Raw genomic sequence first — 17,447 nt, forward strand, 5'->3', positions numbered from 1 at the left:
CCCCACTGGAGGGGCCAGTCCCACTGCCCAGACATGTCCCAGACACTTTCATTCGGGAGCTAATGGTCTTTGGGATCTTTTTTTTTTCTTTTTTAATTTTTTTTTTCAACGTTTTTATTTTATTTTTGGGACAGAGAGAGACAGAGCATGAATGGGGGAGGGGCAGAGAGAGAGGGAGACACAGAATCGGAAACAGGCTCCAGGCTCCGAGCCATCAGCCCAGAGCCTGACGCGGGGCTCGAACTCACGGACTGCGAGATCGTGACCTGGCTGAAGTCGGACGCTTAACCGACTGCGCCACCCAGGCGCCCCTAGGATCTTAACGATACTCCAGACAATCTCTCCATTTTGTTTACACTTGGAGAAAAAAAAAAAAAAAAGATTATATAGGCCTTAACCTCAGGTCATAGATTAAAAAGTAAACCGGTTAGGGGCACTTGGGTGGCTCTGTTGGTTAAGCGTCCGGCTTCAGGTCACGATCTCACAGTGAGTTCAAGCCCTGCATGGGGCTCTCTGCTGTCAGCACAGAGCCCTCTTCAGATCCTATGTCCCCCTCTCTCTGCCCCTCCTTCACTCGCGTTCTGTCTCTGTCTCTCAAAAATAAACAGAAGGGGCGCCTGGGTGGCTCAGTCGGTTGAGCGGCCGGCTTTGGCTCAGGTCATGATCTCACAGTCCGTGAGTTCGAGCCCCGCATCGGGCTCTGTGCTGACCACTCAGAACCTGGAGCCTGTTTCAGATTCTGTGTCTCCCTCTCTCTGCCCCTCCCTCGTTCATGCTCTCTCTCTGTCTCAAAAATAAATAAACGTTAAAAAAAATTAAAAAATAAACATAGAAAAAACGTTTTTTAAAAAGTAGCACAACCACACAAGCAATTCCTGAAGAGCATGATGTAAAATTTATATACTATAATATAAAACGTACACGGATAATACATGAAATACGAAAGAGAAAAAGGCAAAAGTCCTCCTTCACCTCCTCTACAGCTGACCACTGTGAATGTTTGCTTATCTCCTAACTCTTTTGACGCATTTCTACTGATGTATCCCCTGCTCCCCACGCATACACGGGGTATTTTGGATTACATGAAGTTGTTCTTTTTTCTTTTACTTAATATTCTTTTATAAAAAATAAAAGAATAGGGGCACCTGGGTGGCTCAGTCGGTTAAGCGGCCGACTTCGGCTCAGGTCATGATCTCGCAGTCCATGAGTTCGAGCCCCGCATCAGGCTCTGTGCTGACAGCTCAGAGCCTGGAGCCTGTTTCAGATTCTGTGTCTCCCTCTCTCTGACCCTCCCCTGTCTCAAAAATAAATGCTCTGTGTCTCCCTGTCTCAAAAATAAATAAAACGTTAAAAAAAATTTTTTAAAAAAAGAATAAAACCTACAGACATTTATCATAGAAACTTCAAACTTTATGGAGGGTAAAAGTTTTTTAAAAAAGATAAAATGTAAAAAAAAAAGATAAAAAGTAAAAAAAAAAAGTTAAAAAGTAAAAAAAATCATAAAAAAAAAGAAAATCCTTCCTGTTCCTCATTCCTACTCCCCAAAGCAGATACAAATATATATATATATATATATATATATATGCATGTATATATATATATATTTGTGCATCTTTTAAAGAAATATATTTTATGTATACACCAGTATTTAAAAATATTCACATTCATTCTGGGGTGCCTAGCTGGCTCAGGCAGCTGAGCGTCTGACTCCTGATTTCGGCTCAGGTCAAAATCATGACCCCAGGGTCATGGGCTTAGCCCCATGTCGGGCTCAGCGCTGAGTCTGAAGCCTGCTTGAGATTCTCTCTCTCCCTCTGCCCTTCTCCCCTGCTCCAGCTCTCTCTCTCTCTAAATAATTTTTAAAAATATATTCATCCTTACTGTGTCCATTTTATAGACGAGGAAGTGACAGCTCAGAGAGGTCACAGGGCTTATCCAAGGTCACACAGCCAACTGGGACAGAGGCAAATGTGGAAACCAATGTCCTGACTGTGGCGGGCGGAGGCCCTTTCACTGCACGTCTCCAAGGTGTTTGCCCAGAGCCAGTCTCTCCTGGTGTCTCTAATCCCTCCCTAATCTTGACTTTGTGTGCAAGGCTGGTGACACCTCTCAATATTGTCCGTGTCACCGTCCCCTCCCGTGAGCGCCTGTTGGCTCTCGGTGTATTAATAGACTGCACTTGTGCCTCTCGTCCGGGTGGGCCTGTCTAATCGCTTCACGAACGCCTGCCGTCTCTGTCAGAGCTGTCCTCAGTGCAGAGTGGCCTCATGGAGCCTGACAAAGTGATTCATTCAGTGGGCTTTTGTTTCCCAGACTACAAATGACACTTATATGCAGAAGACCCTTCTTCCCAAGGATAATTCCAGTTCAGTAAGCCTTGTGGGAGCTGACATGCGGGGTAGGCCTTTTGCCCCTCCCTCTGTGCTAGATTCTGGGGCCACAGGCCTGACCTTGGGGAGCTCACAGGTTGATGGAGGACAGCACACACCTATATATAATCCGCCCTTTACCGCAGTTCGCCTGTGTTCCCTCTGTTCTCTTTGTGTGTGTCTGCCTTAGCCCTCTGAGACCCAGATGTGTCTATGGAGAACAGTCAGCCAGCCATATGGACACATTCGTTTCTTGTTGATAGCAGGATGGCCCCCATCTGGACGTCCGGCAACATCCAGATGGACACGCTACCCATCGATCCTGCCACCTACAGTGATAGAAGGTGGCAGAGCCTCAGGGCCTACAGGCTCTCTCCACTTACAGATGGAAAAGTGGGAAGCCCAGAACCTGGACAGCAAGGACCAGGAAGGGAGCGCTACGTTGGGGGTGTGGCAGGGGAAGGAGGGTCTGTGTATGCATTCGAGTGTTGGGGTTAGGGGCTGGCAGCTAGAGGAACTCTGATCCTGAAACTGAATTCTCCTGACTTCACAGAACTGCCCAAGTCTGGGTCTGAAGACTGGAGCCCGACCTTCGGGGTGGGGCGCGGTCTCCCCCAGCCTTTGATTCACTGCCACTCCGGAACCGGTCTCCTTCCCGGCAAACAAAACCTCCGCGATCTCTGATTCTGCAGCGCCCTCCAGTGGGTAACGGGAGTATGTCTGCAGAGAAAGTCTTAGGACTCCACGTGGTAGGTCATTACTGGATTTTAGAATCTATATGCAAGTTCCTTACTGGATTTTAGAATCTATATGCAAGTTCCTCCACCTGCTCCCCACCCTCTGCGTGAGAGAAAATTCTAAAAGCACGGTTGGCTGTTTGTATGGAGGAGTGGAGAAGGGAAAGTCCCATGCTAAACAGACTCTGCTGTGCCAATTTTCCAAATGACTTTGGTCCATTCTTATTTCATCCCCCAGCCCTAAGTCAGGACACCCTCTTAGTTAACTTCTAACTCCAGATAGTGCCTGTTTCCCCCCAAGCCTTCGCAAGTTTGATGAAACTTGGGGGGAAACCCTAAACCAGCAGGGGGAAATGGGTTCCAAGACTCTGCGACCTCAGTGAGATAACACAACTCCTCCAGATCCGAGTTTCTTCATGTGAGCTGCGTGTGTACCCCAAGCGTGTTGGAAATTAAACCTGGCCACATGTGGAGGGGCCCCCAACACCAGGTCTCCCAGCTGTGGGGGCTCCCAGCCAGAGAGGGGCTCAGTGAGGCTCCCCTCCTCCCCACCTTCCCTCCCAATGCGGTTGCCTTCCTTCCCTGCAGGTACTTGGTCCCTCCTCCTCTCCTCCTCTTCCTCTTGCGCCTCCTGCCTCCTGCTTCCGGGGTCATACCCCTCACCTCCTGTCTGCCTCAGTCCTCATGGAGCATACTGCCCTCTCCCCCAGTGGGCCCTTCAACTCCTTCAGCCACCATCCCCTTCTCTCGTGGCTGCTTTGTGAAGAGAACTTTTCCCACCTGCTTTGTTTCCTTGTCACCCATGTGATGCTTCCATCGTCCTCTCCGCTCAGCTGCTGCACACCCCCCCCCTCACCTGTGTCCCAGCTCCCTCCCTGGATGCCCAGGCCTTTTATAAGGGGTGTCACCGTCACGGGTGTCACCCAGCTCCTTTACCTGTTCTCCCTCGGGGTCTTCCGACCCACACGAAAGAAAAGCACTTTCCATGGGAACGTGTCGGACCTCTGGAAGGCAGCTTTGGGGAGGAGGGTTTTAGGCTCTCACGGAAGAGAGAGAACTAGAAGGGCAGGCCGCAACACGGAGGACTCCCAGGAACTGTGGGGTTCACAGGGGCTTGCTGTGCGGGGCAGGTGGAAAACAGCTCAGATCCGAGGGGGTGAGGCCAGCCCACCCTCCCTTGCCCTCAGCCCAGGGCCTCCCTTCCACAAAGTGTCTTCTAGGAGAACTTTGGCATTTGCTGTTTCTGCCAGGTACTCTGGCCACACAGTGACAGAAGGGGCCACGAGAAGATGCCGAGATAAAGAGACGGGCAGGGAGGGAAGACACGTGTCCTGAGTACGGACGGTACGGATGGTGATGTCTCCTCTTACTCTCACAACAACTGTGACCGGGGGCGCCCTTTTTCAGATGAAGAATCTGACTCAGAGGGGTTCCCAGGGCTACACCACTGGGCCATGTCTGAACTGAGCTTCTGGGAGCCACCTACCCAGTGTCCAGGCACACAGCCTTGCCATGTCCCCCGCCCCCCCCCCCCCCCCCCCCACAGACTGTCACCTTCCTATTTCTCTAATGACTCCATGCATGGAGAGAAGGGAGAAACTGACATGTGGAGCAAGGGAGGGACATGGAGGCACACACGCAGGGGAGCGGTAGAGAGAGGCAGGGAGAGAAAGGCGGGGGATGGCAAAGGGACACAGATGGGGAGACAGTGACCTAGAGAGAAGTGGAAATAAGCTGCTCATCTCTTCCTAAGGGAATGAATGGATTTGTAATAAAATACGCCTTCCAGGTCTCATCCCCAGAACTTCGCAATCAGAATTTCTGGGAGTGGGGCCCAGGAGTCTGCGTGGAAAGAAAGCTCCTCTGAGCAGCAAAGCGTGCTTTGAAGTGCATCCAAAAGACAAGATGCATTGATGGGTGGAGACAGAACGGGCAGACGGATAATATGCAGTAAAGCAAATACAGCGGCATGTTAACGGAGGAATCCAGCAAGTGGGTAACCCCGTTCACTGTACGATCCGTTTAGCTGTCTGTATGTTTGAAAATTTTCATAAGAAACTGTTGGGATAAAATCCTGAATGACTGTGCTGATTAGGCAGGTCTGGGACCGCTTGTTGTAGGGGAAGGCTTCCTCCGAGGACTTTGGGAGGAGCAGTCGCCTGGCAAGCGCCCTCTGCACCCCCCTCCGCGGCACCTTGGGTCTGATCAGTTTCTCAGCAATCCCAGAATGCACAGCGGCCCCCGCGCAGGCCACTGCCCTGTCCCCTGGGTCCTGAAGGAAGTCCATCTGCCCCTGGGCCCTCCTGTGCCGGGTGTGGAGCAGGACTAGGCAGGCCCTCCGAGGCTGGCCCCTGCGGGGCACAGAAGCAATGTGATCAAATCGGCTGGCGGGCTGGGTTTGGCAGAGGTGAGGCTAGAAGTTCTCTTGGAAGAATCTGAAGCTGAAGTGCTCACAATGGCCCTTGAGCACCTTGGCCAGAGCTGGGGAGCCACAGAAGAAGACCTGCACCTTGCCCTTCTTCTCAGCAGCCACTTTCTGGAACACCTGGAGCCCACACGGGGTTAGGAGAGAGGGAGGGGGAGTAGGCCTGTGGACCTGCTCAGGTACCCACCCACCTGGTGCTGACGAGGAAATCCAAGGCACAGCCGCGTGGCTTCAGAGCAGAGTCCAACGTGCAGCCATTAATTTGGGGGCCATTTGCTCACCCCCCAGCCTGACCCAGACCCCAGGAAGGGGCTGGGCCGGAACGACCCAGTTCTTCCACTCCCAGAGCGCGCCTGCGGGGAGACTGCAGGGCTGGAGGGCCACCCCAGAGCATGCTGAACCCCGACTGCTCAGACCTCACACTAGTCCTCCCCTGGTCACATGCCTCCATTGAAATGTCTCTTTCCTAAAGTCCAGCTTTTCCCCCAGTGAGGACCCTTCCCCACCCCACATTCTGCTTAAGGAGGCCACTGCTGAAAGTCCTCTTTGGTGGCCAAGCAGCGGCAGCGTCCTGCTCCCTCACTGGGGACAATTGTCTCCAGTACTTTGAAAAGCAGTCCCTTCTGGCACCTCATGCAAACTCTGCACCTGATTGGGAAGTACTCAGCAGGAAAAATGACCTGAAACCCAATCTGAGAAATCAAATAGAAAGACCGTAAATTTCTGTGCCTTTGGGTCTCAGTCTTTTCCATTTGTACCAGAAACAGTAAGACATGGTGCGACTTCTCCAAGACCCTTGTCTTCTCAGGGCCTTCTGAGCCTCCCTTCACAGGGAGTTAGGGCTGGGGGAGGCCTAGGAGGTCATATAGGCGAACGTCTCTGAATAGATGAGGTAAGTGAGGCCAATAATACGACGAGGTAAGCTAGTGATGGCACCAGAACGTAGGTCCCCTGCCTCCCTTTGTGGCTCTGGGATCCCGGTTGGACTCTGAATGCTGGCCTCATGCTTGGTCCCTAGCTTCCCGGCCCTAATCTCCCAGCCACTGTCTTAGGCTCTCAGCCCCACTGGGCCCTGCAGGCTGCGGGGCCCTCGCTGGCCTTTACCTTCCTCCAGTCAGGCCGCCCAGGCTGGGTGCGTGTCTGGAGGCCCGTGATGGAGTCCTTCTTCTCCTTCTTGGCCAGGAGGTCGAGGGCCATCTGCAGGCCAATGGCCTTCATGTCATTCTTGCCCAGTGCAGAGGTCATGTACATATGCAGCTCCAGGAAGGGGCCTGTGTGGCGGGGGGAGAAGGTGGCACTGAGGAGCTCGCGCCCGTGATGGGGACAGGGTAGGACTCCAGCCCCTAGTCCTGGGGCTTGGATAGAGACCAAGAGTGCTCTGAACTCACACCTTCAGCCCACTGCGCTTGCCCATGACCTCCAAGGGACCAGAGCTTTAGAAAGGAAAGGTGGTCCACTGCTGGAGTGGAGCCTACTCTGTGCATGGCATACACGAGTGACTGTCCATCCACTCTCTGATGTGCGCCCCACAGCCACCCCAGGAGTAGACGGGGAAATGAATCCCAGGACAGCACAGCACAGCAGTCCTTGGGCTCTGAGCTCATGCCCTTTCCTGCCTCATGGTGTCTGCTCAGTCTGCTTGGGGACACAGGCCAGGCACACCTGGAAATGTAACTGAGAACAAAAGGTCAAGGGTTATATGAGTGGCAAATGCTACTGGTCTACAGGAAATGGATGGGGCAGACTGAGCCGCTTCCTGAGAGGGTTGGGCAGGGCGGGGGGGGGGGGGTGCTGGGATAGGTCTTGAGAGAGGACCAAGATTCCAAGGTGGGGGGAGGGGATGAACAGAGGGCATCCTAAGAAGGGGGACCAGGTGAGCCGAGGATGAGAGGCCCGAACAGATGTGGTGTTTGTGGGGCATGATGTGACTGCCTGCCTGGAACACAGGATCCTTGAATGGGAGCAAACGTGAGATGGGACTGGGCACCCACTGAGACCAGAACGTGAAGGGGCTTGAATTCCCAGCCAGCAAGAGGGGGAAGGGAGTGGGTGTTGGAGCAGGGCATGATGGGATGAGAACAGCACCCCAGAAAGGGGAGCCAGAGGACAGGAGGGACAGGGCAGAGTTTGGCCTGGACCTGCCTGGACACTGGTGAGTGCCCACAGCTCAGTGCCTGCAACAGGACAGGTTTGCTGAGACACCGATCCCTTGAGCTCTCAGGGCAACTGGAGACCCCTGGTGGGCACCTCTGGGCTCAAGCACCTTCCTCCGTTTCCCCCGACATGGCGTACAAATGTTCTCATTTCCCAAGAGTGCCATGATGGGGAAAAGGCTGGCGAATGATGCCTTCCACCTGTGCGTTAGTCCAAGCTAATGACAGGCCCCGATTTAGGACGCTGGGTCCACAAGCTGATGATCACTTCATCCTTCTCTCCCAAGACTAAAGGATTCACGCCATGCCGGCTGGCTCTCTACTGTCTTGCGAGATATACCATTAGCCTGCTTTTCCTTTGGCTCAAGGTCTCAGTCACTGTTAAAATGCAAATGGCCCTAGGAGAGATTCCACATTTTATTTCACATATCACTCCAGTTGAGTAGGGCTGGGTGGTGTGGGAGGGAAGAAGATGTACCATAGGGGACGCTCATCTGAGAGAGCCCCGACCCTTCTTCCCCCCTCCCTGAGACTCCCCATCCCCCTGCGAGGGGTAAGGGGGAGCGACACCATGGTGGGAGAAGAAGGGTTCTGGAGAATGACCTGACATGGTTTTCATCCTCTCCAAACAGTCGTGTGGGAGACAGTCCATTTCTGGGACGCTCTCTTAAGGAAAGACTTGAGCTATGTGCACATACATAGTAATTGCAGCTTTATATATATATAATATATATATACATATATACATATATGTATATATACATACATATATATACACATATATATATGTGTATACACATGTGTATACATACATATATATGTGTATATATATGTATATATATATATACACACACATATACGTATATATATATGGAGCATCAGGAATAAATATAGTGTCTAGTAGCCGAAGCACGGCAAACCGTTAACTGGATCATTCATTATACAGCCATTAAATGCTGCTACTGTTAGTGGTGACGCTGAGGCTTTTCTTTCCAGGAGGTAACTTTACTCGTGCCGGCACAGCTCACTTGGGTTTGCACCTGAGCCCCGAACGCCACGGGGCGTGGTTTTTTATGTACTTGCTACTTCTTTGTCTCCCGTATCTGGTAACGTACAAACGCGCAGTCTGATTAAGTGGTCTCAGGTTATAAGGTCGTGAGGGATGTCACATATGCACATAGCCAGCTTGGCCCGAGTTTCCCTTTTTTATCCTCCCAGCAGCCCTATGGGGTAGGCGCTAGTTGTATCCATGCTTTTTTTGTTTTTGTTTTTCACATGAGAAACGTAAGCAAGGCAATACCATGCCCAGGTTTCTACAGCGATTACAGGATAGAATAAAAATTAAACCCAAACAGAATGTTTGAAGCTGAAGCTACAGAAACTGAACACGATGAACCACAAATTCTAGGACTCAAACCTTGGTAAATAATTAAAGACGAAATCAGAAGTCGCGGGCTTCAGCTGCCGTTAATGAGAAGCCTTGGAAGAAATGTGAGGTAATAAAGTTGTTGACTCAAGGGGCTTCGAGAACGCAAAGCACCAGGTTGGCTGTTACCCTTTGTTTATACAGATTACGAAGGCGCAAACGGCAAATATTTATATACCAGTAACCAGGAAACTTAAATGAAATCTAAACTTTCCCCCTAGCTCGTCATCATAAAAGTGAGTTTCTAATGAATTAATAGACATAAAAGCATTTAGAGCAAAGTCGAGGCTCTGTAAATATTTGCTATAATTGTTATTTACAAGAAAGAGCGAAGAGCTTTACTGTAACATTCTAAAGTTTGCCGATTCCATGGCAAACACTGTTGACTTGTGCTTTATGGCTTTGAATGTTTGTTGTAGTAAGCTTCGTCTGTTTAAGCATTTCTTATAGAAAACTGCATCTGAGTACTTGAACTTATAAACTGTTTTTCATAGGAATTTGAATTCGCTCATGGCAGCTCTAGGATAATTAAACAGCCAAATAAAATCTGGTTCCACTGACCTCAACCAGTGTAAGAAAAACCCGCCAGTTCTCTAAAGTTAGAAACATATCTAAAGGCATTCCTCCTCATGTTAGTTATTCCATAAGGAAAACGAAACCGTCAGGCTTTGCACTGACAGTGCGGAGCCTGCTTGGGATTCTCTTTCTCTCCCTCTCTCTCTGCCCCTACCCCGTTCATGCTCTCTCTTTCTCAAAATAAACAAACAAACATACAAATATACATCTTTAAGAAATGTAAGAAAATATATCAGGGGGTCCTTTTTAAATTTTTCTAAATATATTTTTTAATGTTTATTTTTGAGAGAGAGAGAAAGATAGAACGCAAGTGGGGGAGGGGCAGGGAGAGGGAGACACAGAATCTGAAGCAGGCTCCAGGCTCTGAGCTTGAACCCCCGAACCATGAGATCATGACCTGAGCCAAAGTCGGACGCTTAAGGACTGAGCCACCCAGGTGCCCCAGGAGGTCTTTTTTTTAAAGACCGTGTGCATAGCCTGATGGGATTATGAATACATTTTTCTCCTCTTTTTTTGGTTTCACAAATGTTACATTTTAGTCGGGGCGGGGGGGAAGTCATCCTCTTTCTCCCACATTTTGCATAGAAATGGAATAATCTAACACCCTCTTAAAAAGACCCTGAGCCTGAACCGCCACCCTGCTGCCATGCTCCTCAGCCCCCTCCTTCTCCTACCCTCTCGTGTCTCCTCGGACTGGTCCAGCTCCAGTTTGGTCAGCAGGCTCACAAACCACTCGAAAGACCGCTGGTCTCGATTGATCCAGATGAAGTCCACCTAGGGGGAGGGGCCCTTCTGCTCAGAGCTGGTGCTGCCTTGCTCACAGCACGCTCACACCTGTGGTCCCCACCGCGGGATGACCACCTGGGAGTCAGCAGGGCACACATTATCACCCCCATTTAATGGAGGGGGAAACTGAGGCTTGCAGAGGTAGGAACCTTGCCCAGGTCACAGGGCAGCGTGGGATCAGGACCCAGGTTCCTGACTGCCGGCTCGGGGTTTTCTGTAATGATCTATTTGTTTATAGCAAGCAGGGTTCTGAAATAGGAAGCTTAGGAAGAAGCCAACAGAACATTAGTTAATTATTTTTTAGAAACTCTTTTCAGTGGTCTATAGAAAATAATGAATTTTCAAAAGGCAAACGTTTTCATTTTTAAAACCACCACCACCAGGCAATGGTAAACACATCATGGCTGTAACTGGATCCCAGGTGCCTGACTTTCGGGCTCCCAGGTCTTTAGTGGGATTCCATCTTCAGGGCCCGCAATGCCTCTCAGAAGTGACAGGGGAAGGCCTGGACGCTCGGGAGGCACCATAGGGACCAGTGGATCCAAGCAGGGGAGAGAGCCATCTGTCCCTTCCCCTCATCTGCAGCAGAGAGCCCACTGTGGTTCGGGGAGGTTTCCGGGACACAGGGCCCAGAGGCCTGCCTGGAGGAGGTGGCGCTCACCTTGTGGAGCTTCATGTCCTCATCCTGGACGTCGTCCATCCAGGAGTGCTGGCAGCTGGGGCAGATGTGCTTCCTCTTCTGGTGCCTGGGGGGAGGTGATGAGGGATTTTGAATTTGGGGTGAGTATAAGACTTCTCAGGACCCCAAAGAACAGTGCAGGGGGCAGGGGAAAAGGGTGGGGTGGCAGGGCCCAGCCTGTGAGGAAGCGGAGGGATGAGAGCCAAAAGAGAGAGGGAGGGGGAGCAGGGGAGGAAAGAGAAAAAAGGGTGAGAGGAGAGGAGGGAAGCGCAAGGGGGAGGGAAGAGAGGAGAGAGGAGAGTGTCTCTGGGCTCTGTCCCGGGATGCAGCCCACCCGCCCACCTGTACATGATGCTCTGCAGGATGGAAGCGAAGGGGGTGATGCCGATGCCTGCTCCGATGAGCACCGCATGCTCAGAGGCAAAGATCCTGCGGGTGGGGGTTCCGTAAGGGCCGTCGATATAGCACTGTGAACAAACAGGAGGGCATTCGAGGGGAGGGCTGGAGGCATGGGGGAGAGCTGAACCCCAAGGCTTCAGCATCTCCCTTTTACATGCAGGCAGTCACCTCCCGGGCTGGAGCCCAGATCTAAGTGGCTCCCACTGCACTGCCTGGAGCCCAAATCTGGGAGAGCCCTGGAATATTAGAAGGCAGAACTGGTGAGAGTGGGACCCAGCCAGCATCCCTGTGTGCACCTGCAAGGGGACGGGTTCGATCCCCTTCTCTGGATACCGGGAAGTCAGGCCCTGGGGACTTGAGGGACTGGGGTACCCGGGGCCACGGCAAGCCCTCCCTGCAGGCAGAGGCTTCATATTCTCTGGTTGCGGCAGGGATTCTTGGTCATGTCCACCTGCTGGAGCCTCCTACCTTGATGTTGCAAAACAGATGGTTCTCAGAGGACATCTCGGAGACCTGTGATGAGCAGAGAGTTGTGGGTCTCTGGGAGTGGAGGGGTCAGGCAATTCTCAGAGGCATCCTGGCCTCTGCCAGTCTGGGCACCTTCACAAAAGGGGAATTGCTTTTTCTGCCCCAAGCATGGCAGGGAGCATGGAGTGTGCCGGTAACCCGGCTCTTCAGGAAAAGAAAACAGCAACACGCTCCTGACTGGTAGCGTCTGGAGATTTCTGGTAGAAACACTGCCATCACGGCGGCCACCATAATGACTGTGTCTAAGAACCGGCTCTCAAAGCTCCTGAAAATCTAACAGTTGGCTCTTGTGATCCAATACAAATCAGCTCCAGTGGGTGACTGGAGACCACTCCCTCCGCCTATCTCCAGCCACTACTGTACCTTTCACGTCTCCAAACACACCCCCTGGCCTTGACCATTCTTTTCCCTCCGCTGAGAGCAACACCCTTTCCTCTTCCCCAGCTGGCAAATTCCTATGCATCTTCCGGAGTCCAGCTCATCTAAAGTAGCTGCTCCTTCTTGAAGTTCTGCCCGGCTTCGCCAGGCAGAAAAGCCAGTGGCTGGCCTGGCTCATGGCTCCACTCTGCCCTTGGGACCCTGTCCTGGGCTTGCGGATGGGAGCCACTGGGGGCAGGGAGGAGGCCTCTTCTGTCTGCTCTGCCTGATTCCTCCAGGCCTGAGCACGTGACAGACCGGATCTGGGAGGTCAGCGCACTTCCTCCCACAAGGTGAAGGAAGTAGAACCCCCCCACCCCCCCCACCCCCAAACAGGCTATAGGGGCCTGTGATCGTTCCCTGTCTGCTGCTGGAGGGCAGAGTTAGGAGTGACCTTCACAATTACCCAGAGCAATCCCTCACTTGACAGAAAAGGAGCCCAGTCTAAGAGTGGGAACAAGCTCAGGGGAGAGCCTGGGTCTCCTGCTGACCGTCCAGTGCCCGTCACACTACAGCATGCTGCTTCTTTGTCCGGGGGCCACTGAATGCTGTGTCCCCCACGGTGTCAGACTTGAACTACTTGTGTCGGAGGTACCCTGGACGAGAGCTACCCTCCTTTCCGTGGTCTTTAAACCTTCCAGTTGCAAGGAGAAAGCCCACATCGCGCTTAGTAATCTTAACGTGCTACGCTTACCAAGCCCACCTCGTTCTTTTTCTTGTACTAAAGCAAGAAAGAGAAAGAGCATGAGAGAGAGAGAGAGAGACAGAGAGGAGAAGGAGCAGCAGAGTGTGGCTTCAGGCTCAGAGCGTCAGCAGGCAGGAACATCTGGCCAGAATTGATTAAGATTGGCTTTGATTGATTTTACTTTTTTTTTCCTAAATTTTTTTTTTCCTTAATGCTTTTGTTTTTTTGAGAGAGACACGGAGTGTGAGTGGGGAAGGGGCAGAGAGAGGGAGACACAGAATCCGAAGCGGGCTCCAGGCTCTGAGCGGTCAGCGCAGAGGCCGCCGCGGGGCTCAAACCCACGAACTGTGAGATCATACCTGAGATGAAGTCGGACGCTCCACCGACTGAGCCACCCAGGCGCTCCTTGATTTTACTTTGAGAGTTACCTTCTGATTATGGCACACGATACTAGTTTACCATTCAAGATAGCAATCTACAGCGTCCTTTTAAATGCAAGTAAGTTTATAGGGACACCTGGGTGGCTCAGTCGGTTAAGCGTCCTACTTCAGCTCAGGTCATGATCTCGCCACTTGTGGGCGCGAGCCCCGCATCGGGCTCTGTGCTGACAGCTCGGAGCCTGGAGCCTGCTTCGGATTCTGTGTCTCCCTCTCTCTGCCCCTCCCCTGATCACACTAAGTCTCTCTCTCCCTCAAAACTAAATAAACATTAAAAAAAATTTTTCTTTTAAATACAAGTAAGTTTAAAGTCATGTTGGGGTGTGAGGAGAGAGACCAGGTAGGAAATATTCCCAGTGAGGAGCGAACACGGCAGAAGTTAGGAAGGCAGTGTGCACATGCCTGGCTGCAGGAGCACCACATAATATGCACGGCTTCGTGCGTGTGGCTGCCCTTAAGGACCTCTCTCCTGAGTCCCATGGATCCACCACCCCTGGGGACACAAAGGCCGGCTCTCCCGCCTCCAGCCCCAGCTTCCTGAGCCTTACCAGACCCCACTCAGACGTGGTTCTCCGCTGTGCCTGAGCCGATTCCTCTGTCCCTGTGGGCACCGGGCCTGGGTCCCCATGCTGTGGAGTCCCCCTGGGCCTGTAGGATGTCAGCTCCACGATGACATCCTTGCTGGAGGCCACAGCTCCCTGCACCGCGGCTCCGGACTGGACGGGCTGGCACTGAAAACTCTGTTTGGTTTCGAAGTGGAAATGGCTTTATTATTTAAATCATGAAACTAGGGTGCCTGGGTGGCTCAGGTGGTTGAGCATCCAACTCTTGATTTCGGCTCAGATCATGATCTTGTGGGTTCGTGAGTTCGAGCCCCACGTCAGGCTCTGTGCTGACAGTGTGGAGGCTGCTTGGGATTCTCTTGCCCTCTCTCTCTGCCCCTCCCCTGCTCAAGCTCTTTCTCTCTCTCTCTCTCTCTCTCTCAAAATAAATAAACATTTAAAAAATTTTAAATCATGAAGTCAATACATGTTAGTTTTTCAAGATTCACATGTTACAGAATTATAAAGAATAAGGTGAAAAAGTACCCTGAATAAAGTGGAATCACTTCTCTAAACACTTTTCTCTATGTCCTTCCAGACTTTTACTCTCTCTCTCTCTCTTTTACATAAATGAAACATATTGCTTTGTAACCTGCCTTTTCCACTCACTCCATCTTGACTAGCTTTCCGTGCTAATGCACGTACATTTACATAATCTTTTTTAAGGAACTTCCTATTCCGTGATAAGGGTGATCAGTAATTTATTTAGCTACATCCCTAGTGTTGGACAATTTTGATTATCCCCATTTTCTCATTAGTGTTAATTAACAACCACCACATGGAAGATAACATCTTTCCCATCTCTATCCCTTTACCCTGATTTATTTTTCTTCATGGCACGTATTATCACCTGACACATGATGTCTGTATTTTGTTTGTTTATTGTCTACCTCTCCCTCTGGAAGGGAAGCAGGCACTGCATCACTGTTGCTTACGGATTTATCTCCAGCATCTAGAATAGTACTTGGAAAACAGGAGGTGCTGTGCTCAGTAAATATTTGCTAAATGAATGAAGGAACAAGGTGATTAATGTACTTCCTGTGCAGCTACCCAATTAGCTTTTTAGGACAAATCCCTAAAAATGGAATGGCTGGGCCTGTGGGTACACATATTTAAAATGTTGACGCATGTGGCCAGACTGCCTGCCAGAAAGATTATGCCAATCGATTCTATGGCGGTGGTACCTTAAGGTCCTAAAGAAACACAGTCTTTAACGTATCTACCCACAGATTCCTGGTGTGCATGACTCTCCCGGTTTTCAAAGCCAGCTTCCTCCTTCAGAAAGGTTCCCCTGACTAAGAACAGAGAACGTTCTGCTTGTTTCTACTGACCCCTTCGTCTCCCAAAGCTTTGCTCTGGGCATCTTTCTAGAGGGCTTCGTGATCTGGCCTGGCAGGATTCCGCCTGGTTTTTCTCCCCTCGGAGTTTAAATTCCACAGGGGCACGACAGGGCTGAGCCAGGCCCGGGGCTGCTTTTCCTTTGACCTTCAGCAGGGGCTTCCCCACATTAACATGTCTCCCAGCTGAGCCGTACAGCCTACTAGGTGTGGGTTCGGGCGCCTTAGCCTCCTTTGTCCGTTCTCACTGTCGTCTCGCTGCCCTCCTCCAAAACCTCCCCGAGTCAGTATTCGTTCCAGACACTGGCAACTTGTCGGCTTCGTGGGTTCATCGGGGCTCAAAAGATAACAGTGCTGCCGCTGATGCTGCTGACGCTGATGGTGAATGGTCCACGTGGACCGTGCTGTCCCGTTAGCTCAGGGCTTTCCCTGCATTCATTCCATCATTGGCCCTTAAAAAGCATCACGTGAGAAGGGGAGGCCAAGGACGGGAACCACCTGCAGTTAGTCCATTGATGACTAAGCTAAAGTTCGAGTAAGCGAAGGGACATACAAGGCCGTACACGCAAGGTGCTGGAGCAGGGACGTGGAGGCGGGGTTTTCCGATCTCAATCTCCCCTCTCTTTCCATTGTCCACCTGGCTTCTAACGGAGGACTTGGGACTCGGGAGGTCCTGGGGCGGGTGGGCTGTTGGATCACACTGTCCACAGTTGCCTCGCCCCCTGTGCTGTCGTCCAGCCAGTGTATACAGCCGTTGCTCAATGATTGATGTTCACCATTGAGCACATCAGCAACTCAGTCCCCACTGGGTTTGACTCCACAGTGGGCCCTTCCTCCCCTGAAGCAACCTACCTGGGGCTTCCTCTGGCTCCTTCTCATCCTCAAACTCCTTGACAGCCGTTTGGAGTCCACAGGGTCTGATGTCTTGAAGGACTCATACAGCCTGTTTGTCCACTGCCCTTGGGACCGGACGTGTAGCCAGATGGTGTCTGAGCAAGAGACAGGGCAGGGGGAGAGGGGGTCAGCGCCGGCCTCCAGCAGGGAGCAGGCCCGTCTCACCTGAGGGACTGGGGCTGGGCATCTACTGCTCAAGCTCCAGACTGAATGTCCTTCCGCGGGCCCAAACTAGCAGTCCCAGCCCTGGGACTTGGAAATCTCATCTTTCTGGTGCAGATATTGTAGTCTTCCTCCATGAAGTCAACTTAAGCCGTCTGCTTTGCCAAGACCAGGGTCAGAGCGGCCCTGAGCAGGCTAGAAGCTCCTGCCTCCTTGATCAGGCCAGGGTCTCACCAAGGTGGTGACCACTCCCTCCCACATTCAACCAGGTGCTTGTCAACGGCTCTGCACACAGTAGGTGTTCAGCCTGTGGCACGAACAATGGCTTTCATTGTGCCCAGTACCTGGGATGTAGCTTCTCTGCTGAGGGGTGACCGGCAGAAAGGTGGTGTGGGTGGCCACCCCTCTGCTGAAGGGTACCAGAGAGAATCCACAACATTTGAACAAGGAGCCCCCCCCGAGAGATCTCCTGCTCAGGCATTCTTACCCTTTAAACAATTTCTTTAAACCATGGGGGCGCCTGGGTGGCTCAGTGGGTTAAGCGTCCGATTTGATTTCAGCTCAGGTCATGATCTCACTGTTGATGAGTTTGAGCCCCACATCAGGCTCTGTGCTGACCCTGCAGAGACTGCTTGGGATTCTCTCTCTCTCTCCCTCTCCCTCTTGCTTGCACTTTCTCTGTCTCTCTCCAAATAAAGAAATAAACTTAAAAAAACATTTTAAACCATGGACTCTCTTGGCAGTCCTGTGAATACAACGGAGAGACTCCTTCTCAGAGCAAGGTTTTTTAAAGACACAAAGTCACACGCATGGAAATCACAAATGAAACAGCATG

General features: G+C 51.5%; 1 protein-coding gene across 4 annotated transcripts in view; it reads right to left on the minus strand.

Annotated features, from left to right (window-relative positions):
• Positions 1–17,447, minus strand: part of NOX5 (NADPH oxidase 5) — a 44,022-nt gene that overhangs the window by 5,084 nt on the left and 21,491 nt on the right. For 2 of the 4 annotated variants that reach the window (XM_045059116.1, XM_019832157.3), the window contains 8 exons: positions 16,409–16,545; positions 14,166–14,357; positions 12,019–12,063; positions 11,494–11,618; positions 11,134–11,218; positions 10,361–10,460; positions 6,636–6,802; positions 4,856–5,651 (listed from right to left, as the gene is read on the minus strand). In XM_045059116.1, the coding sequence (XP_044915051.1) occupies positions 5,520–5,651; positions 6,636–6,802; positions 10,361–10,460; positions 11,134–11,218; positions 11,494–11,618; positions 12,019–12,063; positions 14,166–14,357; positions 16,409–16,545 (983 nt within the window). In that variant the 3' untranslated portion in view covers positions 4,856–5,519. Of the gene's footprint in view, positions 1–4,855; positions 5,652–6,635; positions 6,803–10,360; positions 10,461–11,133; positions 11,219–11,493; positions 11,619–12,018; positions 12,064–14,165; positions 14,358–16,408; positions 16,546–17,447 lie in introns of those variants that run through there. The other 2 variants (XM_045059115.1, XM_045059114.1) reach the window with 2 other exon arrangements.

The sequence above is a fragment of the Felis catus genome, chromosome B3 (genome assembly GCF_018350175.1).
Source record: "Felis catus isolate Fca126 chromosome B3, F.catus_Fca126_mat1.0, whole genome shotgun sequence".
NCBI lineage: Eukaryota > Metazoa > Chordata > Mammalia > Carnivora > Felidae > Felis > Felis catus.